Source organism: Oenanthe melanoleuca, chromosome 3 (genome assembly GCF_029582105.1).
Source record: "Oenanthe melanoleuca isolate GR-GAL-2019-014 chromosome 3, OMel1.0, whole genome shotgun sequence".
Classification (NCBI taxonomy): domain Eukaryota; kingdom Metazoa; phylum Chordata; class Aves; order Passeriformes; family Muscicapidae; genus Oenanthe; species Oenanthe melanoleuca.
In genome coordinates, this window is record NC_079336.1 from 924,195 (window position 1) to 951,863 (window position 27,669).

Consider the following 27,669-nt stretch of genomic DNA (forward strand, 5'->3'; position numbering starts at 1 on the left):
TTGTCATAAAGGCTTTGCTGTGTGTGGAACCCTGTCGGAGGCTCCTGTCCTTTATCCCCGTGTCGCGGTAAGAGTGACTCCACAGGAGAGCTGGAAATGCCTAGAGCTGAAGTCACTCGCCGCTAAGGGACGTGCCTGTGCCCCTTGGGACATGCCCTGCTGGACGCCTCTCCAGGAAGGTGGCGGCAGCCCGGGAAGAAGAGCAGCGGAGCCCCGGAGTGCGGCAAGTGGCCCCCGAAGGCCTCGGGCTTGTAGCCAGGGAGTCCCTGGAGAAGCGTCTGCTGCAGTGGCTGCAGGACTCAGCCGCCTTTGGGACGCTGCTTGTGCCAGGAGAGCCCTGTGCGTTTTAGCAGAGGCGATGTGAGGAGAGCCCGGGAGCCTCGGCTGCCGTGGGAGAGCAGAAGAGGAGCTCTGAGGAGCGGCCGATGGGGCTGAGCACCTGCCAGCAGATTTCCTCTGAGCCTGTGGGCCCGGCCCTGCCTGAAGAAAGATTGTAAGTTGTTTAATTTGGGGTTTTCTGTGCACTGAATTTTGTTCGGGTCTTCTGCTTTTCTTTTCTGTTTTTGTGCTCGGTAAGCGAGCTGGTGCATGAGAGCGAGAGTTGCTGGAGTAAGAGAAGGAGTGTGCTGGCTGTGCTGTGAGGAGGTGAGGGACATGCGGCCGTGCAAGGGGCAGATATGGTGAGAGGATGATGTGTGGGGACTGTCAGGTGGCCGGGAGAGGGACAGCTTGAGATGAGCCAGATGCAGATGCAGATGCAGAGTGGAAAGAAGGAGTCAGTGCTATGTGGAGGTGCTGTAAGAGAAGGAATGTGTACTGTGTGAAGCTGCCTGTAAGAGAAGGAGATCTCAGACTTCCCAGCTGTCCGTTGTTGGATGCCTCTGCAAGAAGGTCATGGCAAACTGGAAAGAGCAGCACCAGGTCCCCTGCACCGTGACACTCAACACTTATGGTTGCTAAGCTTTTTAAAGATTTATCAGAAGCTTCTCTGAGGGAAATCACTTCTATGGATTGGCTTCAATAAAAAAACAGCGCACTTAACCACTTGCTATCCATTATTCCCTTTGCCAAGAACTTTATGGTGATAACAGGAAAAGACTTATTGCTAAGCCCAAACACAGGACTGGAACCCCTACACTACAGTGGCAACAAAGCGAACTCATGGAGTCCAGGAGGTGACACCATGGCCAGGGGCACCTCCACTCCCAGTCTGGCTGGGGGAGCCGTCCCAAATGCTCTCCCAGCCCAGGTGTCCCCAGTCCCTGGCACTCAGCCCTTGCAGCACACGCTCACATGGCCCAGCTCTGGCTCCTGTCACTGGCTCTGGGTCTGCTTGGTCAGGGCTGGGCTTTGCAAAGTTTGGGTTTGTTTCCATTTTGTTCCACAGGTCCCAGCTGAGCAGATCCAGAGCACAGAGCCTTGCTGGGATCAACCTTCTCAGCCCTCCTTGTGTGTGACAATCCAGGCTTGGTTCCCAGTGCTGCCTCCCTTGACCTCTGCCACTGCACTGGTTTCCCTGGATGTTGTGGATTGGGGCTTCCTGCCCTCTCTGCTGTACCTGCAGGCAGTGAAGTTGCTCCTGAATCAGAGACTCTGAATGGAGCAGAGCCTCTGCTGCCACACTCCCTCCTCCAGTGTCCACCCCCCTGTCCCCTGCCTTTCTGCAGCACAGAGCTGGTGTCATCCTCAGCTGTGGCTCCCCTGAGCACAAAGGAGACACAGAGCAGCAAAGTCCAAATCAACTCGTTTATCGGCAGAGCCTGCAGGGGATGATGCTGAAGCAGCCCTTCAGCCAGCTCTCCAGGAGGGTTGGCCCTGGCATTTCCAGCGGGGTTGCAGCACCTGCACAGCAAAAGCCCCTCACACCTCCCTGGGGCAGAGCCAGCTGGTGCCACCTTCTCCAGAGCACGGCTCTGGTGCCACCAGCCTGCCTGGACAGCACCAGCACTGCCCCGAGGGCTGCTGAGGAAGGTGCTGGCACACAGGTTTCTGCACATGGGGCATTCCAAAGGCTTTTGCACAGCAGTGAGGCCAAGGGCAGGAGCAGCTCCTGCAGGGGCTGAGGGCTGGAGGGAAGGGCAGCAGCCCCAGGCACCTGAGCAGGAGCGGCTGCCCTGGGCACAGACACAGCACCTTGGAGACAGGGAGTGAAAGCACTGCCTGAGCCCTGGGGCAGTCGTGTCACTGCTTTCCTGAGCCCTGAGACACAACAGCTTCTGCTGGGAGAACAGCCTCAGTTGATCCAGGAGGCTGCAATGAGGGAGGGAAGGATGACACCCAAAAGCGAAGCAGCCCAGCTTGCAGCCAGCATGGAGCTGGTCTTGGGTCCTGCAGCCTTTTCTCTGGGCAGGACAGCTCCTTGCTGCAGGAAAACTGCCTCTGGGGCACTTTCCCTTGTTGGGATTGTTATGGGTTTGTGTTTTCAAAAGAGCAGAGCAGTTGTTCGTTACTGTAAGTTGTTTATTACAGGAGCACATCAGACTCAATTACAAGAGTCTGAAGCTATAAAGTTTGTGGTAAAGCTTTCAGCATCGTGTCTCTTTGAAAGCAGAAGCAGCTCTCTGGTGCAAAGTCCTGGACAGAGGCAGGAGCAGCAGTTCTCTGGTACAGAATCCTGGGTAGAGGTAGAAGCTGTGGCCTGGTGCAGAGTCTCAAGCTGAGGCAGAAGCTGCAATCTAATACAGAGTCCTGAGTAGAGGCAGATGCTTCTGTCGTTCTTCTTCTATTCTTTTCTTCTTGTTCTTCGTCTTCTTCTTTCATGTGTTGGTAGTGGTGATGATGATGATGATGTTGGAGGAACAGAGAGAGCGAGAGAGCGAGCCTTCCCCCAATGCACAGATTTTTATTTACAAATTACCCAATTAGCTAAAAAACACAAACATGAAGCATTTCTTCTAAACCTATTAGAATTATGGTTCTATAATACCAAAGTTACATTTAATTTGCATATATATCCTATCAGTTCTATCTGTTAGCAATACCTTTTCTATGTTTTTTTAATGTCTAACACTATGTTTTTGAGCTCTCACAGAAACTTTTTTTTGAATCTTTTGTTTTTCTTTTTGAGCTCACAGTGAAGCTTGATTTTGAAGCTTGTTTTTTGCACCAGATTCAAAGGCTTTTGCTCTTTAAGGCGCTTAAAACATATTTTTACTTACTTAAAACTAAGATTTATATTTTTGCTTTGTATCTATGCAACGTAATAATACTTCTACTTACTTAAAACTAAAGCTTACACTTCTACTTTATGCCTGTGTGTCTTAAAATGCTTTAATTTCTCTAAAAACTTTAGTTCAATTCCTACATACCATTCTCTCCTTTAGCAACTAAGACAGGCCTCTGTTTCACACTCCAACAGTCCCTTCTTGTCTCACAGCAGCTGAGCCAAGGGGTGCTTTGAGTGCTGCCTTTGCCCTTGCCCTGGCCTGTCACTGTCTGTGTGGTCTTCTGATCCTGAGATCCCCACAGCAGGACATGTTGGTGGTTTTTAAAGTCTGTGTTCTTCCCAGCCCTAGGGCTGAAGAAAATGCTTTTATACTCCAAACCACATACCTAATAGTTACAATTATTTTCCAGTACACTACAATTTTATTGCACTGTCTAACTTTGTCCCCATGCAATCCAAGGACGCCAGCATGCCATCCAACATGGATGGCATGGAGAGGAAGAAGGAAGAGACATACCACGCCCCAAATCTTCCATGTTAGCTAAGAACCCTCTAATATAAACATTCCTAGAAATCCACCATTTCTATCTTCTAACAGTCTAATTTGTACTCTACTTATTTTTTGTGACTTGTAATTCTTCCTGCAATGTTGGCAAATTTCTCCAGGGACTCAAGTCCAGCCCCCAGGATCCCTGGGCTCCATGCCTGGGCCTCTGAGATCCCTGCCAGGATCAGGGAAGCAAGAGGAACACCCTGGACTCCAACACGGGCCCTTGGGCTCAGCTTGGCCACAAGGCCAATCGCCCCAATGAGGAGGTTTGGTTTGGCTCTCAGTCAAAGCAGAGGGAAATGTTTATGGCAAGAAGGCAGGAGGATTCTGGATTTTTACTGAAGCGGGGGATTTACTAAGTGATGGCTGCATAATGCGCCAAATTTGGGAAAAATTGGATACCATCCTCTTCATTGGGCTTGAGAGCGTTGTCATTGTAACCGCATTTTGTGGAGACCCAGGTACAAAGCTCTCCTAAACTCCAAAGTCATTGTGGTTCTTCCTCCCCATGGATGTGGCTTAAAGCCTGTCCAGCTCAGACAGTGCTTCCTGCTTGGTAATTCTCAGCCACGCCTTAGGGATTTCTCCTTTGCCCTGAAATTTCCAATCGTAGAAAGCTTCCAGCTCTGTCCTGAAATGAGACACAAACCATTTCCAGTACACCTGCATGGATGAATCAGGAAGAATGTTCCAATTGGAAACAGGAGGTCCTGCATCCCGGTATTTTTTGTAAGGGGTCAATGGGCAACCATGAGCTCTGAATAAGGCGTCACTTTTTACTAGGCTGGAACAAGTATCAGTGATCAGCGATAGTGGATTTTCCATGTTAGGAGATAAATATGTCCTATATGTAAGTCCTGTCAAAGCCTGTGGGCGATGGAAGACTGGCTGATGGTCTCCATCATGGTTCTCTATGGTGTTTGCACAGACAGCCCCACAAAATGGACACTGCTCCCAGCACCCTGAAAAATGCTCTGCCAGGATGGTGTGAGGCTTCCTTGCAAACGAGCTCATGTCAGCATCAGCCAGTGTTTTCATGAGCCTGTTCCTCATGTCATACAGAGCTTCTGCCATGGCACTGCTCAGGAACTCAATGTCTGTGACCTCCTGGTGCTCGATGCTCTTCAGCTCACTTCTGGGCAAGTTGATCACCTCTGCCAGCTCCCTGCAAAATTCATCCAGCCAAAGAGAGATTTTGTCTTGTCTGTCTTTTCTGTCTTTGACAATTTGAGTTGATAAATAAAAAGCTGACAGGATGTTTCGATAGAGAACAGTAAGGGAGGAATCTAAAAACATCCTCAGCCTCCTACTCCCATCTAAGTACTGACTCTTAACTTGCCTCTCAGTGTAACTTCGAAAAAAATGTTTTGGTGACGTAAGGTACTGCTTGAAATCCTCAAAATTTTCTTTTTCTGCCAGGTATCTCAGGATGCAGACTTCCAGATTGGCTCTGTTGCCCCTGAAGTCTGGGAATTTGCTCTTCATGTCCTCAGCAATGTCTTTAGCCGTCCTCTCAAAGACTGCCTTGCGAAGAGCTGGTTCAATCTTGTCACAAAGGAAAACAGCAAAAGTTGTGATGTAAGTGGCTCCTTGGCAGGAAATCAGGAAACATTGGAAGAAATCTTCTCTCTTGCTGCTCAGGTACATGACTGGGTCATTTGCCTTTTGGAATGCTTTGTGCATGGCTTTAAACCTTTCTGCTGCCATTTTGCACAGATAGAGGGACAAATCCATCCTGTACTCTCTGTTAAAAATACATTTTGCATTGCTGGGGACAGAGTTCACACCTCTCTGTACTTCATTGAGTATTTCATAAATGAAATTTCGACTGTAATCTTGCTTATCCTGTTCCTTTTTATCAATGTTTCCCTCCACACGCGCTATGATGTCATCTGAGATGTGCTGAAACTTGATCACATCAGCATCACAAATGCTCCTGAGATCTAGGAATAATAAGCCTAAATACTTTTTCTTTCTGGTGTGTTTCTCCATGTCAAAAGAAAATCCTCTGTCTTTAGGAAATGACCTGATTTCTGCATGGAAACCTGGCTCCTTAAAGTGCTCTAGAAGGACATGTTCAGTTTCTGCATCGATATCCACCCATTTTGTAGGACCAGTAGCACAGGAGACTTCAGCAATCCAGCAGTTCCAGACAAGAGTAAAGTAGCTCTTCAGTTGTCTCTCATTGAGGCATTTCCCTTTCAGAGTCACAGCCAGCTCCCTACTCCTTCTCAAGAGCTCGTCTTCATATTTCAACTTCCTTGCATCCAGTTCCCTCTGCTCCTCCTGTAGTTCAGTCTCTTTTAGTTCTTTCAGGTGGGGTTTGATCTCAGACAGCTTCTCTTTCGTTAGAAAATCCACTGGCTCATTTGCCTTTGCTTTCGCGGTCACCCACACGGGTTGATATGCATCCACCACAAATCCATGCTGGCGAGCTTTGTCCGCGCAGGCGTCCAGGCTGAAACATGGATTAGACCCTTCCAGGATTTCCCTGATAATTTTGGTCAGCTGGTCCATCAGTTCTGCTTCGTTTCTGTTCTTCATCCCTATTGTTATAGTTTTGCTGGATTGTCCACTTGCAGTATTCTCTTTTTCTGTAAAAAGACAAATCAAAGGTCTTTGTGACTGCCACAGGTCCTGCAGAAGCTTTTTCCCCCTGTTGTCCATGTGCTCCAACTCAGACACAAGAGCCACATTGACAGCAGATATGTCCTGCAGGAACTGCAGCTGTGCTCCGTGATCCCTGGCATCTCCATGCAGGTTACAGAAAGCCACGCAGCTCTCAAAGGTGTCATCAGGGCTTCCACGAGGGCAGTACCAGGCAATCTCCACCACCCCTTCCATCAGCAAACGCTCTCTGGTGCTGCCTCTGCAGTGGCGGTGGAAGAAAGTGTCGTGTTTGCGTTTGCTCAGCAGAGCGTTCAGGAGCTGAGACTTGGAAGAGGAGGCCGAGCTGCCAATGCGGATGAAGGACACGATGGGAGTCTGTGCCTGGAAGATGAGTTTATTGTTGTAACTCTGTGTTTGGGCCTGCTGTCCTGACTTCTGTGTCTCTTTCCAGCTCCTTTGGATTTGGCTGAGGGCGTAGAGCGGGAACTCGATGCGTGAAGTGCCTGGGTTGGGCAGCAGCAGAGGCAGTGCCAGTTGGCAGAAGGCCAGCTTGGTTGCAGGGGTCTCTGTCAGGAAGTCATCATTCACTTGTCGCCGTGTGTTAGTGAGTTCTTCAAGGTCAGAGATTTTGGGAGGTCTGGGAAGCGGCTGCGCAGTCTGGAAGATCCATTGCATAATGAAGGAAGCCTCAGTGAAGTCCTTGACAGAGTAGATGTGAGGATCCAGGAGGCTTCTCAACATTACCTTGATAAATGTGGTGTTTTCTGGAGGTGACTCCTGGCAGCTCCGCACGGTGTTCACCAGGAAGTCCTGCAGGGATTTGTGAGACAGGCACATGTTGATCCACACACTGTGGTTCCTGGTTTTTGCATTCAGATTGTCTTTTAACTCCATCAGCATGAACAGCTTTCTTTCAACCACCGTAGCTTCCCAGGCCTTCACATTCTCCATGAAATCTCTGGCCTCCTGCACTGCACTGCCCAATTCCTCTCCAAAAATGGTTCCAACACTCTGATTTTTCAGCGCTTTGTACGCATCCCTGAGGGCTCTGCTCATCTGACCAACAGACTTAAAATCTCCACAGTGATTGCACAGGATGATGTCCCACACTGGGATCAGCTCAAAGCCGCGGTCGATAACGCACCACGTTGTGTTATCAGACACAAGTCCCGTTTTCCACTGAGGAAGAGAAGCTGCGTCTGCTGGGCCCCCTGTGTTGACCACATAGAGCTGAATGGCTGTATGGGATCTCTCCCTTGCTCTTCCCAAGACAGAAACCTGTGAGCTGGATTTAGAAACATCCAGGGCCGCTGCAGCACTTGCCAGGAAGTCACCATAGCTCCTCCTGACAAAGCTGTTCAGTGCTTCTGTTGTTTGTTGCTTCACGTCTTCGCGCTGATCAGCTCGGAATCCTTCTGTGGACGCCTTCCACCAGAATATCCCCCCAAAGTGGAGGGGACCCTGGTTTATGTGGGACCCAAACCTGCTGAAAAAGCTCTCACACATTTTCACAAAGCTGGGGTTGTCTTCTTTCCCAGTGACCCCCAAAATCTGCTCCATGTCTTGCAGCTCCCGCAGAGCCGCATCCGAAAGACAAAGCTGATGCCTTTGGAAGTAGCAGGAGGCCAGGGGGATGTACTGGAACTTGGTGGTGCAGAAGTAGCTTTGCTCAGAGTGGGACTGGTGGGTGACCTGGGACTGTGAGGACTTGCTGTGATCTACACCCACTCCCAGATTCATGCCCAAGAATGCAAATTTGGCAGAAACACTCATACTGAAGCCCAGCTGCTCCATGGACTTGGTGAAAGTGGATTCTTCTGCAGAGGAGGAGAACTCCCTCCTCTCAAGCAGCGATCCCTGCTCTGGACCAGCGAGCTGGAATCCCTCAGGAACCCTGAGAAGCTGCTCTCGTGTTGCCAGCACATCTCCAGCTCTGCTGGTTCTGTAGATGCCCTGCAGGGCCAGTCCCCCCGACGCCCGCCTCAGCACCTCGGTGTCAGGGATGTTCTCCCTCCTGCCTGCTGACAGCTCCTGCTGCTGCTCCAGCTGCTTATGGATGCTCTCCAGCATTTCTGCCAAGGGTTTCTTTGGAGATGGCCAGAACTCTTTGGGAATCTCCATGGCTTGCCACAGAGTCTCTGCTTTCTTCCTCAGCGCATCCTGGCTGTGGCTGCGACTGTTGAGCATTTCTGTCAAATCTTTCAGGGCTTGTTTGGCCACTTCTTGCCTTTGCTTTGTGTTCTCCACGTGCTCTTTCTGCAGCTCTTTAAAGGCTGTTTTGTCATCTGTTATGTTCAGGAGTTTCCGGAGCGCCTTTTTCTCCCAAGGCTTCCGTGCTTTACACGCCAGCTTGAGGTAGTCTTCATATTCCACATGTTGCAGGGCTTCTCTGCATTTGATTCCCAGGATCTCTGACATTTTGGGCAGCCAGAATCCAGCATCCAGTCCTTCCTTCTGAAATGCCTCTGCCAGGAGCTGGGCTTTTGCATCTTCCTCTTTTGTGTCCTTCTGCGAGGCCATGGCTGTGGAGGAAGCAAAGAGACTTTCCCTAAGGTGTTGTCAGAGGCCCCGGCCTCCTGGCAGAGGCTCTGCAGCAGCTGCAGCCCTGGGCTGGTTCTCACCCAGCTGCTGGAGCCTGGCCTGGGCTGGCACAAGAGCCAGGGTGTCCTTCCCAGCAGCCTGGATGTGCCTGCTGCTTTCCTGTTTGCAGGATCGACCCTGAAGCTGAGGGTGGATCCCAGAGGCAACAGAGACACACAGAGACACACAGACAGACAGACACACACAGAGCAGAGACACACATACACTGCCACTCAATCTCACAACCTGTGATGGAAAAGATGCTGCCTTCATCATCATCCACATCCTCCCAGCTGGACTCCTTAATTCACAAGAGCAGACACCTGGGGCATTCCTGGCTCCCTGGAGCACTGGCACAGCCCCTCTGCCCACCCAGCAGCCCTGCCTGCATCCTGCACCCTCTGCCCAGCCCCAAGGCTGCCCTGCTCTCTGTCTGGCCCAGCCTGCTGCTCCCAGCACCCAGGGGCAGTGCTGACACACTCCACTCCCCCCATGGCACCCCACACTCCCCAGACACACTCCCCCCCCCACTCAGCATGACCACAGGGGCTCTGACCTTTGCTCCTGCTCCAGCTGCCAGCACAGCCCCTCCCTCACCCCACTCACGCCTCTTCCCAGGAGCTGCTTCCTGGCACACTTGGGGGTGAAACCCACCTTGTCCCTCCCCACAGTTGTGCCTGGGGAAGCCTGGTGGCCCTTCAGGGGAGACTGGAGCCTTTGGCAACTGACTCAGAGAGGTGCCCTCTGTGATCTGCTGATCGTTACCACAGAGGGTCTCATCAGCAAAGTAACCATTGGTGGCCATCTCAGCCACAGCCACTGTGGAGCTAATGAGCTTAAAATGTCTGGTGACAGAAGGAAAAATGCCTCCAAACCTTCAACTGTGCACCTACAATGAAACACTTGAGGTTTTTGATAGCGTCACAAAACTGCAAGAATTGTCCCAGTCTCAGTTCATTGGATACTGGAGACATTAATTCCTTGCAAAAAATCCTTCTGAGCATTCAGCCTCCATCCCACCAAGGGCACCACCGTCTTACCTGCACAGGTATTGATTCCAGGGGCTTGGACTCAGCTAGAGATCTCAGGGCTCCTGAAACCTTCCAGAGACTTCAGAGTCAGCATTCCCTCGGGAATCCCTGCTGATTTGGGCAATCTGAGCAAGGGCTGTGCACTCTGATTCCCCTCACCCACCTCACAGCAGATGGTCCTGTTCTCCCAGCCTTGGCTTCCAGCAGACACCAGCAGCCGAGGGCCCCAGCTCAGGGGGACACAGCACAGCAGCAGTGGCAGGCCTGGGGCACACGGCAGGGTGTGGAGAAGAAGATGGGAACCACTCGAGAATTCAGGAGGAAGAGCACCACAAAGGAAAGGCCCAAAATCCTAAAGGAGAAGAGCAGCCAGTCAGGGGAAGGCAGCCCATGAGCACGGCAGATTCATTGCAGGGAGCACTGGAGGCCAACCCTTCTCCTCCACTGGGGACAGCAGGACAGGAACAGCCACTGGCTCGAGAGAAGGGCAGTTCAGCAGCAGAGGAAAGCTGGGCGTGCTGGCAGAGCACAGCAGGGACTTTGGGCACCAAGTGCCCTCGGTGGGCACATGTCCAGCTGCTCCCTGGACAGCAGAGCCCCAGTGTGGGGCAGCTGCTCAGGAAGGGAACTGCTGGCTCAGGGTCACTGCTGGAGCTTGTCCACCTGAGCCTTTTGTCCCAGCCCTGTTCACTCCCGAATTCTCTCCCACTGGAGAATTGCCAGCACTGGTTCAGTCTCAGGCGCCAGAGGCTGCCCTGGACAACATTAAATCCAACCCTGCCACACCCTGATCCTGCCCCCAGGCACCCTTGGCAGTCCCTGCACAGCTTCCCATTGCTGCAGGAACAGGGAAAAAGCCCGAGCGACTGTGTCAGTGCCCGCAGAGAGGCACTAAGCACATTCAGGGCATAACTCGGGATCCTGTTCCTCCTTGGAAGCAAACGAGGGAAGCCGCAAGGCTGACAGCAGGACCTGCCATGGGAATGCCCGCACCCCCTTTCATGGGAACAGCCCCCCGAGAGAGTTTTCCCCAGCCCTGCCCCAGGGAAAGGGGCTCTGGGAACACTGACACCTTTGTGGGGCTGTCCCAGGGACCAGAGCGCTCTGGGTGGTGACGCTCAGACTGTGAGAGAGGAGAATCCCACCCTCCGTGCGTGGGGAGGAAAAGGAAGAAGTGACTCTGGGCTGGGGACAGAGCAGGATGTGCCGTGCGTGCCCCTCATCCCCACGGAGCTGCCCTGCTCCCGAAGGAGCGGCTCGGGGGCCAGGAGCCCCCCGGCATCAGTGCCACGGCTCCTGCCATGCGGGGAGCGCAGCCATCCGGCCCCAGCTCTGAGCCCGGCCCCCTCCCAGCTCAGCCCCCCGCAGCGCACACGGCTCCCCCGAGCTGCCCCAAAGCGGCTCCAGCAAAGGCGGCTTCCTGCAGCCCCCGCTCGGAGCAGACACCGCCCGCCCGCTGCCCTCAGAGCCCTCTTCTCCTGCCCGCCCATCTCCGCAGCCGTGGCAAACACACGCAACAGGAGGCAGGAGAGCAACAAGATCCCGCTCGCTGCTGCTCCCGGCTCCCAGCCCACAGCTCATCCCCAGGGCCCGACCTTGTCCGTGCGTGTCCCGCAGCTCCTGCGATGCCACAAGTCCAGAACAGTTAACCCTGCCTGGCTATTTCAGAATGAGCTGTTTCCCCTTTTATTGGGGCATCGCAGAAGGAAATACTGATTTCCTGGAAATCACGTGTTTTCCTGCAGCAGTGTGAAAGTGAAACTTCTGCTGCCTGGTTTGGGGAGAAAAATATTTTGATGCGAGGTGGGCTTGATGGTGCTATATGTCTTTTCCAACGTTAATGATTCTTTGAGTCCATGAGAGACAGCAGAAGCAGTTACATTTTTCCTCTGTGTCCCGCAGCTCCTGCGATGGGACAAGTCCAGCAGAGCCCCTCTTTATGCAGCCCTGGCTCTCCGGTGGGTGCGGCTTCAATGGCTCCAGATCCAGCGGGGTAATTCCCGGCAATCAGGCTTTTGAACGCAGCAGAAATTGAAAGTGGAACCACTTTTCTGGAGTCAGATTATCGAAGTATGGTCCAAATTCTACGCCAGCTCTGATTCAGGTGCCTCACAGTCACCATTCGTCTATTGAAGACCTCTTTGCTGATTGCAGGTTATAATATTGTAAACTGTGATAATTGGATATGCATACATGTAAAAAAAAGTAGGAGCAGGGCTTTGGACAAGGGCCTCGTGAGATAGAACATGAAGGAATGTGCACTGCCCTTTGGAAGGGTGGAACGAGATATTATGAAGGAATTGTTCCCTGGGAGATCTGTGAGAATGGAATTCCCAGAGAAGCAGTGGCTGCCCTATTCCATAACAGGCACACCGTCCACTGTCCCAGGTGGCTCCCCACATCATCCACCTTGACCCTCCTTGGACAGCTCTCCAGCAGAGGATGAAAAACAGCAACAGTGCCTGGCTGCAGCTTTCTTGGCAGGGAACATCCCTCACCTGACAGTAACAGAGCACTGGGGTTTGGCAGAGGACATTCAACACCCAACCAGAGCAGTGCTTTTCCCTTGGGATGTGGACACACAAATCCTACTCCACAGCCTCCAAACAAGCTCTGGAGTTTGGATATGGAGACCTCCAGCCTGCCAGGACCAGCCACCCCCTGCCCCAGGCTGACAAGTCACAAGTGCTGGAGCAGACACAGGTGGCATTTGTCCGGCCTCAGGGGGAGCCTCAGCCCCTGCCAGGCAGGGCTGGGACACATCAGCTGCAGAGCATGGATTTGGTCCCTCCCTGCCCAGGTTAGCTTAGCCTGGCTCCAAAGGGATATTTCTTACACCCAGAGAATTCCCTGCTGCAGGCGGGTTCCAGGCACAGAATGCCAGGATCACTGAGATTGGAAAATGCCTCCTAGAACGTGGAGTTCAAGCTGTGCCTGGTCCCCACGTTGTCCCCAGCCCAGAGATTCTGAGTGCTACATCCAGCCCTTCCTTGGACACCTCCAGGAATGGGCACTCCAAACTTTCCTGGGCAGCCCCTGCCAAGGCCTGAGCACCCTTTCCCTGGAGAAATTGCTGCTGCTGTCCAACCTGAGCCTGCCCTGGCCCAGCCTCAGCCCATCTCCCCTTATCCTGTCCCTCTTCCCTGGGAGCAGCATGGCTCAGAACTCACAAGATGTGGAGGGTAATAAGCCCTGTACACAGGAACTCTGCACTCCCTTGGAGGAGCATGGCCTGAGCGGGAAAAGGTTCTATAAGTCTCCTCAGAGATACACCTTTGAAATGAGTCTCCTTACAGTTTGTGGCGAGGCTGACCTCTTCCTTGCTGATTTCTATTGACTCTATGGGCCCCAGCCTTTCCCAAAAAAGACTGTAAATTCTCAACTTGGGGTTTTCTGCGTGCTGATTTCTATTCTGGTCTTCTGCTTTTCTTTTCTATTTCTCTGGTGTGTAAGGCAGTGGGATTGCCAGTATGGGGAATAAGCCTGGGAAGCCCCATCAGGAGGCTTGCTCCTCCTGATAGGGACTTACATTACCAAGTTGTAGGAAGCTGTGGAGGCAGGTAAGCTTGCCCTAGCTGTGCCCTGGAGGGATGTCCCTTGAATGGGCTGTGATTGGTTTATCTCAAAGTTCCTGGAGAGATGCTCCTTAAGTAGGCACATCCTCTCTTATCATGGTGAGCTATCCCAAGGGTTTCAGTTATCCCACCATGCCTTAGTACAAATATTAATCTTTTGTAACCCAGTGGTCTTTCCCCCTTTGGTACCAGCCATGCTTTCCTCCATAAAAACCCCAGCCTCTGCCCTGGTCAGTAGGGAGCTGTCATCCCTGGACCCCTTCACGGAGCTGCTGGGTAATAAAGGAAGCTCTGTTGAATTTGCCATACGATGCCTCTCTCTCCCTGAGTTGGCCTGGGATAACCATACAAGCAGAGCTGAAATCACTGAGCTGATCTCACTGAGACCTGATGAGTAGCAGTCACGCGCTGCCCACTTGTTGAGGTTTATTTGGTGGCTAGGAGACCTGCCAGAAGACCGCCATTAGAAGACCGCCCCTTGCGGGACCCTCTCTCTGGGAAGGTTGTGGCTTTCTGGGATGAAGCAACAGCCCGCCACGGATCCCCTAGCCGCCTACAAGTGGCACCATAACAGGGGCGGGACTGAGTCACCATCAGATTGTCACTCCTCTGGAGACCCGCGGCATTGTAGCAGCAGCTATCCAAGAAGGCACTCCAAGACCCTCAGTTACCACCTGGGAGAAAAGCCTTGAGGATCGCACCAGAGGCCTGACCCCTGCCCCAGCAACTTTTCTTACGGCCCAACCAACCGAGGATTGTAAGTTACACTCAGTCTTTCTGTGCACTTGTTTTTGGGTATTTTTTGCTTTTTTTCTCTTTTTCTGTTGAGTTGGGAACAAGACACGAGTATGGGTAAGGGCCCCCATCATCCTATGGGGCAGGGACCTTCTATCCCAATGGGGTATCTCAGTCCCCAACTGGGATTTCTGATTGGGGTCACTGAGGAGTGCACACAACCATCTATTTCTTGGCTCGCCTGAAAACATGTGGACCCAGTGTGGGTTAAGCAGTGTCCCTTTTCAAAAGTAAAACTGTGAGAATTGGGAGACTTTGTGGAGGAAGATCTTGCCAAAGGCCACATAACACAAACCACCAGCCCTTGGAACTCCCCTGTCTTTGTGTTGGAAAGGTGGAGGCTCCTCCACGACCTTGGCAAGATCAATGAAACCATTGAGGGCATGGGTCCCCTCCAGCCCGGACTTCCCTCACCAGTGATGTTCCCCTGGGACCAGATGCTTGCCATCATAGACATCAAAGACTGTTTCTTCAATATCCTGCTCCACCCCCGGGATGCCCCTCTATTTGCTTTCACCATTCCCTCCCTTAACAGACAAGCCCCACTCAGAAGATACCATTGGCTTGTCCTTCCTCAAGGCATGAAGAACAACCCAACCATATGCCAAGGGTACGTCACCCACATCCTGTCCCCCATCAGAAGCCTGTTCCCAGATGCCGCAATCCATCGCTATATGCATGGCATCTTGGTCTGTGCGCTGGTGAAAACTTATCTTCAGATGACTATACCAAAAACCATTAAGGCCCTAGAGGACCCTGGGTTTGAGATTTGTGAAGACAAATTTCAGTACACCAGCCTCTGGACTTACCTCGGTCTCCAGATCCATGACAGAACCATTGTGCCCCAGCAGCTTACCCTTAAGGATGACCCCAGTACCCTCAGAGATCTTCACCAATTATGCACATCCATCAACTGGGTACATCCCCATGTATATGCATGTATATTCATGATGCAGACTGGAAAGAAGGAGTCAGTGCTATGTGGAGGTGCTGTAAGTGGAGGAATGTGTACTGTGTGGAGCTGCCTATAAGAGAAGGAGATCTCAGCCTTCCCAGCTGTCCCCTGCTGGATGCTTCTCCAGGACAGTCCCTGGACAGCCTGGGGAGACCGGCACTGGACTCCCTGCACAGCGGCAACAAGACTTAGGGTTACAAGGTCTTGTAAGGATTTATCAGCAGCTTCTTTCAGAAAAATCACTTCTGTGGTTTGGTTTCAATTCAAAACTAGCAAAATTAACAACTGGCTATCCATTATTCCCCCCCCCCCCACAAACAACTTTATGATGATACTAGGAAAAAATTCACTGAGAAGCCCAAAGACTGAACTGGGACCCCTATACTTCTATAGCAGCAAACTGATCCCATGGAGTCCAGGAGGTGACACCATGGCCAGGGATACCTCCACTGCCAGTCTGGCTGGGGGAGTCAGCCCAAATCCTCTGCCAGCCCAGGTGTCCCCAGTCCCTGGCACTCAGCCCTTGCAGCACACGCTCACATGGCCCAGCTCTGGCTCCTGTCACTGGCTCTGGGTCTGCTTGGCCAGGGCTGGGCTTGGCAGAGATTGGCCCTGTCCCCTTTGGTCCTGCAGGTTCCCAGCTGAGCAGCTCCAGAGCACAGAACCTCACTGGGGTCAACGTTCCCAGTCCTCTGTGAGTGTGACAGGCCAGGCTTGGTTCCCAGTGCTGCCTCCCTTGGCACCTGCCACTGCCACTGGTTTCCTTAGATGTTGTGGTTTAGGGCTTCCTGCCCTCTCTGCTGTCCCTGCACACAGTGAATCCATTCCTAGAGAAGCGACCCTGAATGCAGCAGAGCCTCTGCTGCCACACTCCCTGCTCCAGTACCACCACCCTGTCCCCTGCCTGTCTGCAGCACAAAGCTCAACTCAGCCCCAGCTGTAACTCCACTGAACACAAAGGAGACACAGAGCAGTACAGTCCAAATGAACTCCTTTATTAGCAGACCATGCAGGGGATGAAGCTGAAGCAGCCCTTCAGCAAGTTCTCCAGGAGGGTTGGCCCTGGCATTTCCAGCGGGGTTGCAGCACCTGCACAGAAAAAGCCCCTCACACCTCCCTGGGGCAGAGCCAGCTGGTGCCACCTTCTCCAGAGCACGGCTCTGGTGCCACCAGCCTGCCTGGACAGCACCAGCACTGCCCCGAGGGCTGCTGAGGAAGGTGCTGGCACACAGGATTCTGCACATGGGGCATTCCAAAGGCTTTTGCTCATCAGCAAGGCCAAGGGCAGGAACAGCTCCTGCAGGGGCTGAGGGCTGGAGGGAAGGGCAGCAGCCCCAGGCACCTGAGCAGGAGCGGCTGCCCTGGGCACAGACACAGCACCTTGGAGACAGGGAGTGAAAGCACTGCCTGAGCCCTGGGGCGGTCGTGTTACTGCTTTCCTGAGACCAGAGACACAACAGCTCCTGCTGGGAGAACAGCCTCAGTTGATCCAGGAGGCTGCAATGAGGGAGGGAAGGATGACACCCAAAAGCTAAGCAGTGCAACTTGCAGCTAGCATGAAGCTGGCCTCATGTCCCACAGCCCTTTCTCTTAGTAGGACAGCTCCTTGCTGCAGGAAAACTGTCTCTGGGACACTGTCCCTTGTCTCACAGCAGCTGAGCCAAGGGGTGCTTTCAGTGCTGCCTTTGCCTTTGCCCTGGCCCTTGTGCTCAGGCTTGGCCACAAGGTCAATCGCCGCAAGGAGGGATTTTGGTTTGGCTCTAGGACAAAGCAGAGGGAAATGTTTATGGCAAGAAGGCAGAAGGGTTCTGGTTTTCTCATGAAGCGAGGAGATTGCTGAGTGACTGCTGTAGCATTGTGCCTTGTTTCAACAAATTTGTGAACAATTGGATACCATTGTCTTCATTGAGCTTGAGAGCGTTGTCACTGTAACTGCATTATGTGGAGAGCATGGTTACAAAATTCTCCTAAACTGCAAAGCCACTGTGGTTCTTCCTTCCCATGGATGTGACCAAACTACGCTCCAGCTCAGACAGTGCTTCCTGCTTGGTAATTCTCCGGCAATCCTCAGGGATTTCTCCTTTGCCGTGAAATTTCCCATTGTACAAATCTTCCAGCTGTGTCCTGAAATGAGACACAAACCATTTCCAGTACACTTGCGTGGATGAATCAGGAAGAATGTTCCAAGTGGAAACGGGATGTCCTGTATCAGGGTATCTCTTGTAAGAGATCCATTTGCTGTCATCAAACTTGGACTTGAGCTTAGTTGCAAGAAGACTGGAACAATTTTCAATGACCAGGTGGTCTGTCCCATGCCATGTGGTTCCCATCAAAGCCTGTGGGAGATGAAAGAAAAGCTGATGGTCTCCTTTGTGATCCCGCATGGTGTTTGTGCAGACAGCTCCACAAAAGGGACACTGCTCCCAGCACCCTGAAAAATGCTCTGCTAGGATGGTGTGAGGCTGCCTTGAAAATGAGCTCAAGTCATTACCAGGAAATTCTGCCTTGAGCCTGTCCCTCATGTCAAGAAGAGCTTTTACCATGGTACTGCTCAGGAACTTAATGTCTGTGACCACCTGGTGCTCAATGACCTTCAGCTCCCTTCTGGGCAAGTTGATTACCTCTGTCAGTTCCCTGCAAAATTCATCCAGCCAAAGAGAGATTTTCTCTTGTCTTTCCTGTCTTTGACAATTTGGGTTGATAAAGAAACAGCTGACAGGATTTTTTGATACAGAAGATTAAGGGAGGAATCTAAAAACTTCTCCAGTCTCCTGCTCCCATGTGAACAATAAGTCTGAACTTGTATCGCAATGTATTTCTGAAAAAACTGTTTTGGAGACATAAGGTACTACTTGAAATCCTCAAAATTTTCTTGTTCTGCCAGGTATCTCAGAATGCAAACTTCCAGATTGGCTCTATTGCCCCTGAAGTCTGGGAATTTGCTCTCCATGTCCTCAGCAATGTCTTTAGCTGTCCTCTCAAAGACTGCCTTGCAAAGAGCTGGTTCAATTTTGTCACAAAGGAAACCAGCAAAAGTAGTGATTGAAGCAGCTCATTGGTAGGAAATCTGGAAACATTGGAAGAAATTATTTCTTTTGCTGCTCAGGTACACAACTGGATCATTTTCCCTTTGGAATGCTTCGTGCATGGCTTTGAACCTTTCAGCTGCCATTCTGCACAGATACAGGGACAAATCTATACTGTACTCTCTGTTAAAAGTCCATTATTCATTGCTGGGGACAGACTCCACACTTCTCTGCACTATATTGAGTATTTCATGAAAAAAATGTTGACTGTAATCCTGTTTATCCTGCTCCTTCTTATCAATATTTGCCTTCACACGCGCTATGATGTCATCTGTGATGTGCTGAAGGTTTATGATATCAGCATTCAAAATGCTCCTGGATTCTTCAGTCAAGTCTAGGAACTCCTTCAGTTTGAGGTGCTGAAATCTGTTCACATGAGAAGTGTAAATGCTCTTGTTATCTGGGATAAAGTCTAAATACTTTTTATGCATGATGTGTTTCTTCATGTCAAAAGAAAATCCTCTGTCTTTGGAAAATGACCTGATCCGTTCATGGAAACCTGGCTCCTTAAAGTGCTCTAGAAGGACATCTTCAATTTCTGCATCGATATCCACCCATTCAGGTGGACGAGCAGCACGGGAGACTTCAGCAATCCAGGTGTTCCAGACACGAGTGAAGTAGTTCTTCAGTTCTCTCTCACTGAGGCTCTTCCCGTTTGGACTCACAGCCAGCTCCCTACTCCTATTTAAAAGTTCATCTTCGTATTCCAACTTCCTTGCATCTAGTTTCCTCTGCTGCTACAGGAAGTCAATAAGATTCTCACATTTCTTTTTTGTTTCAAGAAGAAGAGTCTCTTTTAGTTCTTTCATCTTCAGCTCTGTGCTTGATTTCCACTGGACCAGTGTTTCACGGTCTTTGTCTTCCCTGAAATACTTTTCCACTTCTTTCTCAATGGCATCACTTGTCTCTTGCACCAGCCCTTCAAGGTGTTCTCTAGTGACATTCTGCAAGTCCCCATTCTGAATTTTGTTGTTCAGTCGCATCTGGACATCCAAAAAGTGGCTCCTCAGCCACCAGGTCCACTCACTAAAGGCACTTTCCAGTTTCCTGTACGCAGCAATCTCCAGGGAATTCCTGAAGCTGAAAACAAAGTTTTCATTCAGCAAAGCATTCCACAGGTCACCAATACGATCTTTCAGGCTCGAGAGCTTCAAAATGCTGCGCCACGGCTGCTGCTTGGCAGCCTGGAGAATTTTGCTCTTGAGTTGCTGAACGTTCTGGCTGTAAGTGGGGTTGGGTGGTGCCATTGGGGGGTTTCCTTCCCACAGGTGAGCAAAGTAGTGAATGTGGGTGTTCACATCAAAGCCAATGACATCGCTAAAGGAGGAGATGTCACAGAATTCCTGCTGAGCTGCTAACATGGTCATTTCATCCAGCTTTTCCTGCAAACGCCTTTGTCCTTCCATGTTCTGCTCCTTGGCAGTTGCATCTCCCACATTTTGGTGCACAAAGAGGCAGCTTGGGGAAAGATTGACTTTCTTCATCCTCAGGAAAGCCTGCACAGCGATCTGGAGAACATCTTGCATTTCTGATGGATTTTCTCCAAAGATATTGATCACAGTCAAGTTGCCGACACCAATGACAAAGGTGGCCAGCTCATTGTCATGGTTCAGGGACTGTTTGTTGGCCATCTCAATGGCACGAAGTCCCTCTGTGTCAACCACCAGCACAAAATCAAAGCCCAAGTCCTGCTGCAGCTCCTCGCCCAGTGGGATGAGCTGCATGAAGGCTCCGCGGGTGCATCTCCCCGCGCTGACGTTGAACTGCAGACCAAACATGGCATTCAGCAGGGTGGACTTGCCTGTGCTCTGGAGGCCTAGTACAGAGAGCACAAACACTCGTTTGTCCCCCAGCCTCTCAATTAAGCTGTCAAAGATTGCTCCCACCCAGCGCAAGGGCAGGTAAGAAGTGTCCCCATCCATCAGCTCCACAGGATACCCCAAAACCATCAGCTCTGCTGCAATTTCCGGCAGTTTGGCAAATTTGTCTTTCTTGGACTTCATTAATTCCAGAGCTTCATAAATCTGCCCTGTTTCCCTCAGGAGGTGCTCCAGTCCGATGGATGAATCATTGATTTCGTCAGAGATGGCAGCCAAGCTGCTCAGAAACACAGCATTCACCTTAGGTTTTTTCTTGCTTTTCTTTTCTGTCACGATTTCAGTCCATAACCTGTGATAGTCTCTCCTCAGTTCTTCAAGGCGACCACAGGACAGCTCATCCATAAAGACCTTCATCCAATGCAGGAAGTATTTCTTGGTATCTGCTGGCTGGGCATGGAGAAAGCCAAGGAATGATTTCATCAGCGGGTTGAGAGGGAAAGCTTGGTCAAGTTGCTTTCTTCTTATTGCTTTCTTCTCATTTTCAATTTGGCTGCGATGATGCTCAATGCTCTTGTTCCCCTTCTCCTCCAGGCGAGTGAGTTCTTTGTCCTTTTTGCACCACTGGTACCACAGTTTTCCTTGAAGTGGCAGCAGCTGGGATTTGATCTCAGACAGCTTCTCTTTCTTCAGAAGGTCCACCAGCTCCTTTGCCTTTGCTTTGGCTGTCACACACGCGGGTTGATCTGCATCCACCACGAATCCGTGCTGGCGAGCTTTGTCTGCGCAGGTGTCCAGGCTGAAACATGGGTTATACCCTTCCAAGAGATCCCTGATAATTTTGGTGATCTGGTCCATCAGTTCTGCTTCATTTCTGTTCTTGATCCCTATTGTTATGGTTTTGCTGAATTGTCCACTTGCAGCGTTCTCTTGTTCTGTAAGAAGACAAACCAAAGGCCTTTGTGACTGCTGAAGGTCCTCCAAAAGCTTTTTCCCCCTGTTGTCCATCTGTTCTGAATCAGACACAAGAGCCACATTGACAGCAGATATGTCCTGCAGGAACTGCAGCTGTGCTCCGTGATGCCTGGCATCTCCATGCAGGTTACAGAAAGCCACACAGCACTCAAAGGTGTCATCAGGGCTTCCACGAGGGCAGTACCAGGCGATCTCCACCACCCCTTCCATCAGCAAACGCTCTCTGGTGCTGCCTCTGCAGTGTCGGTGAAAGAAAGTGTCGTGTTTGCGTTTGCTCAGCAGAGCGTTCAGGAGCTGAGACTTGGAAGAGGAGGCCGAGCTGCCGATGCGGATGAAGGACACGATTGGAGTCTGTGCCTGGAAGATGAGTTTGTTGTTGTAACTCTTTGTTTGGGCCTGGTTTCCTGACTTCTGTGTCTCTTTCCAGCTCCTTTGGATTTGGCTGAGGGCGTAGAGCGGGAACTCGATGTGTGAAGTGCAGGGGTTGGGCAGCAGCAGAGGCAGTGCCAGTTGGCAGAAGGCCAGCTTGGTTGCAAGGGTCTGTCTCAGGAAGTCATCAGCACAATGGAAAATGGCCATCTGCAGGTCCATCGGGTGCACATGGCAGTCCCAGCTTGCACATTCTGAGGCTCCTCCCAACAGATTATGAAGGTCGTTTTCAAAGGCGTCTGATTGTTTGTCCTTTTGCTCCCTGATTTTTGGGAGGTGTGCAAGGCCTGGTTTGTTGTCGTCCCAACAAGTGAGGTACCTCACCTGGTAATCCACACTTAACAGCTTTTGCAAGAAGTAGAATGGCAGTTCCTTGTCCTTGCTGGGCTGGCTGTCCTGGAGAGAGATCTTGCAGATGGTGTGGAAATCACCCATACCCATTTTTCTTGGATAGTGATTTTCGAGTCCAAGGCGCTTGAGCAATTGGAGGAACTCCTGGTCCGCAATGGCTTCATTTGCTTTAGATTGGCTGCTGTCTGACTTGGATTGAGGCTGACTGGCTGGCTCATGGGTTGTAAAAATATCATCCAGATCTCTGAGTATATTTTGCATCCTCTGTTCATCCCATTTGTCATCCAAGCAGCCACTGATCAAGGAATTCAAGTCCTGTTCCAGCCTCTCCCAGTCTGTGCCAGCACGATGCTTTTGGAGGAGGTTCTTTATCTGTGTGGACCACAAACCTTTCGTGTCATCTTCCATGAAAACTAAACGCTCCCTCTTCTGCTCAGGGGACAGCTTTTGACTTTCTGGTGTCACAGTCAGACCTGTCAGCAGAAGGGAGGCCTCAGCTCTGTCAGCATCTTGCTCCTTCAGGTTCACGTACTCCTCATGTGCCGCTTCCATTTCCATGCCTTTTATAGTTGCATTGAAATCTCTGCCCTCTTGCACTGCACTGCCCAGATCCTCTCCAAAAATGGTGCCGACACTCTGATTCGTCAGCACTTCGTACGCATCCATGAGGGCTCTTCTCATCTTACCAACAGACTTAAAATCCCCACAGTGATTGTACTGGATGACATCCCACACTGGGATCAGCTGAAAGCCACGGTCGATAACGCACCACGTTGTGTTATCAGACACGAGCCCTGTTTTCCACTGAGGAAGAGAAGTTGTGTCTGCTGGGCCCCCTGTGTTGACCACATAGAGCTGAATGGCTGCAAGGGAATTCTCTGTGGCTCTTCCATGGACAGAAGGCTTTGACCTGGATTTGGAAACATCCAGGGTCCCTCCTCCACTGGCCCCGAAGCCACTGCAGCTGGCCCCAACAAACCCATTCAGCGCTTCAGACGTTTGTTGCTTCACCTCTTCCTGCTGCTCAGTTCGGAATCCTTCTGTGGATGCCTTCCACCAGAATATCCCCCCAAAGTGGAGGGGACCCTGATTTATGTGGGACCCAAACCTATTGAAGAAGCTCTCACACATCTTCACAAAGCTGGGGTTGTCTTCTTTCTGCTCCATGTCTTGCAGCTCCCGCAGAGCCGCATCCGAGAGGCGAAGCTGATGCCTTTGGAAGTAGCAGGAGGCCAGGGGGATGTACTGGAACTTGGTGGTGCAGAAGTAGCTCTGCTCAGAGTGGGACTGGTGGGTGTCCTGGGACTGTGAGGAGCTGCTCCTACCTGCATCCACTCCCAGATTCATGCGCCATAATGCAGAGTTGGCCGAAAAGCATATGCTGAAGCCCAGCTGCTCCATGGACTTGGTGAAAGTGGATTCTGCTGCAGAGGAGGAGAACTCCCTCCTCTCAAGCACTGATCCATGCTCTGGACCGGCAAGCTGGAATCCCTCAGGAACCCTGAGGAGCTGCTCTCGTGTTGCCAGCACATCTCCAGCTCTGCTGGTTCTGTAGATGCCCTGCAGGGCCAGTCCCCCCGACGCCCGCCTCAGCACCTCAGTGTCAGGGATGTTCTCCCTCCTGCCTGCTGACAACTCCTGCTGCTGCTCCAGCTGCTTATGGATGCTCTCCAGCATTTCTGCCAAGGGTTTCTTTGGTGATGGCCAGAACTCTTTGGGAATCTCCATGGTTTGCCACAGAGTCTCTGCTTGCTCCCTGAGTACATCCTTGTGGCTGTGACTGTTGCGCATTTCTGCCAGATCTTTCAGGACTTGTTTGGCCACTTCTTGCCTTTGCTTTGTCTTCTCCAAGTGCTCCTTCTGCAGCTCTTTCGAGGCTGTTTTGTCATCTGTTATTTTCAGGAGTTTCTGGAGTGCCTTTTTCTCCCAGGGGTGCCGTACCTCACACTCCAGCTTGAGGTAGTCTTTTTATTCCAGATGTTGCAGGGCTTCTCTGCACTTGACTCCCAAGATCTGGGACACTTTGGGCAGCCAGTATCCAGCATCCAGTCCTTCCTTCTGAAATGCCTCTGCCAGGAGCTGGGCCTTTGCATCTTCCTCTTGTGTGTCCTTCTGCGAGGCCATGGCTGTGGAGGAAGCAAAGAGACTTTCCCTAAGGTGTTGTCAGAGGCCCCAGCCTCCTGCCAGAGGCTCTGCAGCAGCTGCAACCCTGGGGTTGCTCCCACCCGGCTGCTGGAGCCCGGCCTGGGCTGGCACAAGAGCCAGGGTGTCCTTTCCAGCAGCCTGGATGTGCCTGCTGCTTTCCTGTGTGCAGGATCAACCCTGAAGGTGAGTGTGTATCCCAGAGACAACATAGACACACAGAGACACACAGATAGAAATAGAGACACAGACACACACACGCAGATATACACATACACACACACTGAGAGGTACACAAACAGACACACAAGCTCCCCTGGACAAGATGCTGCCTTCACCCTCACCCACATCCTCCCAGCTGAACTCCTGAATCCACAGCTGCAGACACCCAGGGACATTCCTGGCTCCCTGGAGCACTGGCACAGCCCCTCTGCCCACCCAACAGCCCTGACTGCATCCTGCACCCTCTGCCCAGCCCCACGGCTGCCCTGCTCTCTGTCTGGCCCAGCCTGCTGCTCCCAGCACCCAGAGGCAGTGCTCACACACTCCACTCCCCCTATGGCACCCCACACCCCACAGGCACATACCCCCCATGCTCAGCACGGCCACACGGGCTCTGACCTTTGCTCCTGCTCCAGCTGCCAGCACAGCCCCTCTCTCACCCCACTCACACCTCTTTCTAGGAGTGTAGGAATCCAGAGTATTCCTCTGGCTTCCCTGGGAGGTTTAAGACCCTCCCTGGCGGGGTCCCCAAGGACCCTCGAATGAGACCCTGGTGTCTCAGGGGCTGGATTTAGCTCCTTGGAACAATTTACCAACACTGAGAGAAGAAATGCAAGCTGCAAAAATAAATAGAGCGTAAATTAGGCTGTTTGAATGCAGAATAGGTAGATTTCTAGAGTGGTTATATTAAGGGGCTCATGGCCAAGATGGAGGATTTGGGGCGGGGTATACCTCTTTCTCCTTCTTCTCCGTGTCATCCATGCTGGGTGACATGCTGGCACTTTCAGATTGGATGGGGACAAAGCTGGACCATGTTATAAGATTGAAGTGCATTGGGAGTCAATTGTAAATGCCTAGTAAGTAATTTAGATTATAAAAGATAAGTCCTGCCTTTCTCAGGCAGATTCTGCCTTGGACATCTGGCGAGCAGACAGCTGTTCACTGGACAAAGCATTCCTGAGATAAGAAACAATAAACAACCATGAAAACCTCTAAGAACATCAGCGGGCATCAGAAAGAGCTTGGTTCCAGACCACATTTATGTCCTCCTGAGGTGATCTCAAGTCTAAGGAGACACCTGGGGCTGTGACACAGGAGCTGCTTCCTGGCACACTCGGGGGGAAAATCCACCTTGTCGCTGCCCACAGCTGTGCCTGGGGCATCCTGGTGGCCCTTCACGAGAGACTGGAGCCTTTGGGAACTCACTCAGAGAGGTGCCCTCTGTGATCTGCTGCTCATTAGCACAGAGGGTCTCGTCAGCCCAGTGACCATTGGTGGCCATCTCAGTCACAGCCAGCCCAGATCCAGTCAGCTTCAAATCTTAGGTGACAGGAGGAAAAGAGCCATCAAACCTTCAGCTGGGCACCTGCCTTGAAAGCTTTGGGTTTTCTGGTACTGTCATACAACGCTGAGAACTCTCCCAGTTTGAGTTCACTGGTATACTGGACAGATTTATTCCGTGAAAAAAATCCTTCTGAGCATTCAGACTCCATCTCACCAAGGCCGAAACACTCTTACCAGCACAGGTATTGATCCCAGGGGCTTGGACTCACCTAGAGATCTGAGGGCTCTTGCCCCTTCCAGAGACTTCAGGGGCAACTTTCCCTTGGAAATCCCTACAGATTTCGGCAACCTGAGCAGGGGCTGTGTGCTCTGATCTGCCTCACGACCATCATCAGATGCTGGGACCTGAGATTGCACCACTTGCCCTGAACTGGAGCTCTGGCCTGGCCAAGGTGGATGCTTGCGGGCCAAGGACTGTTTGTAGCTGTGCCTGGTGCTTGTCACGGTGCGCTGCAGGGTACTGGTTATCGCACCCTGTCCCCGCACCTGCATCATGGGGCTACGATCTCCACATACAATAGTCCATAAATCTCACCACCTTTTGGCCAGAAGCCACTCGCTTTGGAAAAGGACTATAAAAAGTGACTTTCTTAAAGAAGACTTTGAGATCTCTTTCTCCCCAACGGATTGAAGATGCGTCTTGTCTCATTGGACGGCTACGAGGATGTGTCCCGTCTGTTGGTAGCTATATCCCATTCTTTCTGCCTCTCTCTCCCCTTTTTACTTCATCTCTCTCTCTCTGTCTCTCTCTCTCTCTCACAAAACTTGATAACTTGATTGTTAGCACACAATAAACTGCATTACTGCTTTCTGCTAAACTAACCTGAGTCTCTTGCCTTTTGTCTTTTGCACCCTGGGGTTGAACGAACCATCACAACTCCTGCTTGGGTTGAGCGGATCGTGACATAAATTGGTGTCACGGACAGACAGAAGGGTTTCTGACAGACAGAAGGGCTGCTGGTTGTGTGTAGTCTGTAACAGGGGAAGGACATCTTGCCTCAGCTGCACCTAGCTGGCCACCTCGACAGGGTGAGCCAGATTAGAAAGCAATGGGGGCATTTCAGATTTCCTGCAAACTGCACACATCTAGGTGAAAAGCATTCCTATACTCGTTTGAGGATTCTGTCTTCAGAAATTCACAAATGATTTCTTGGTGCAAAAGGCAGAACTGCGCTGTTCTTGTTCTTTATTACTGTATGAATGTGTACTGACCTCCCTGAGTTAGGGAGAATACTGCACAGGCTGAGGAGTGCGTGTGTAACTCTATTACTGTGTGTGAATGTGCACTGACCTCCCTGAGTTAGGGAGAATACTGTGCAGGCTGAGGAGTGCGTGTGTAATTCTAATCTATTACTGTATATATATGAACTGGCCTTTGATAAAAATTAGTGGGGGGAAAACCTGCACAGGTTGTGTGTCTGCCTTTCTTGAAAATAGGGGAGGAAAACTGCATTGTGTGTATGCATATATACTAACCTTTCGTTAGAAGTTAGGAGGGGGTACCGTTCAGGCTGTGTGTCTACCCTGCTCTGAATAAGGGGTGAAAACTGCGTAGGGTGTGTATACATGTGTACTTACCTCTCCTAAAAAATTAGGAGGGGGTACTGTGCAGGCTGTGTGTCTACCCTGCCCTGAGTAAGGGGGGGGGGAAACTGCGTAGGGTGTGTGTGCATGTGTACTAACCTTTCCTAACAAGTTAGGAGGGGGTAGCGCGCAGGCTGTGTGTCTATCCTGCCTGAAAGAAGGGGGGGAAAACCGCATAGGGTGTGTGTGCATGTGTAGTAACCTTTCCTAAGAAGTTAAGAAGGGGTACCGCACAGGCTGTGTGTCTGCCCTCCCTGAAATAAGGGGCTTGTAGACAGCTGTGTGTGTAATTAAGTGCTGATCTCCCTTGAGTAGCTTTACTTTCCTTCTTTCAAAATGACTGAAAATCATAATGCTAAAGATAAAGCTGCATTTTTAGCTTTGCTGGCTAAGTATAATGCCAGACCCTCCCAACAGGGAGAAGATGAGCGCACAGTAACTGGTTTAATTTAGAAAA

General features: G+C 51.3%; 1 protein-coding gene and 1 pseudogene across 1 annotated transcript in view; both read right to left on the reverse strand.

Moving 5' to 3' along the window:
- Nucleotides 1–1,732: 1,732 nt before the first annotated feature.
- Nucleotides 1,733–27,669, reverse strand: part of LOC130250764 (interferon-induced very large GTPase 1-like) — a 30,471-nt gene continuing 4,534 nt past the window's right edge. Inside the window, exons 2-4 of the mRNA XM_056486791.1 lie at nucleotides 10,101–10,289; nucleotides 8,948–9,050; nucleotides 1,733–8,848 (exon numbers count right to left, since the gene is read on the reverse strand). Of these exons, the coding sequence (XP_056342766.1) occupies nucleotides 4,236–8,846 (4,611 nt within the window). The 5' untranslated portion in view covers nucleotides 8,847–8,848; nucleotides 8,948–9,050; nucleotides 10,101–10,289 and the 3' untranslated portion in view covers nucleotides 1,733–4,235. The remainder of the gene's footprint in view (nucleotides 8,849–8,947; nucleotides 9,051–10,100; nucleotides 10,290–27,669) is intronic.
- Nucleotides 16,237–26,903, reverse strand: LOC130250762 (interferon-induced very large GTPase 1-like; annotated as a pseudogene).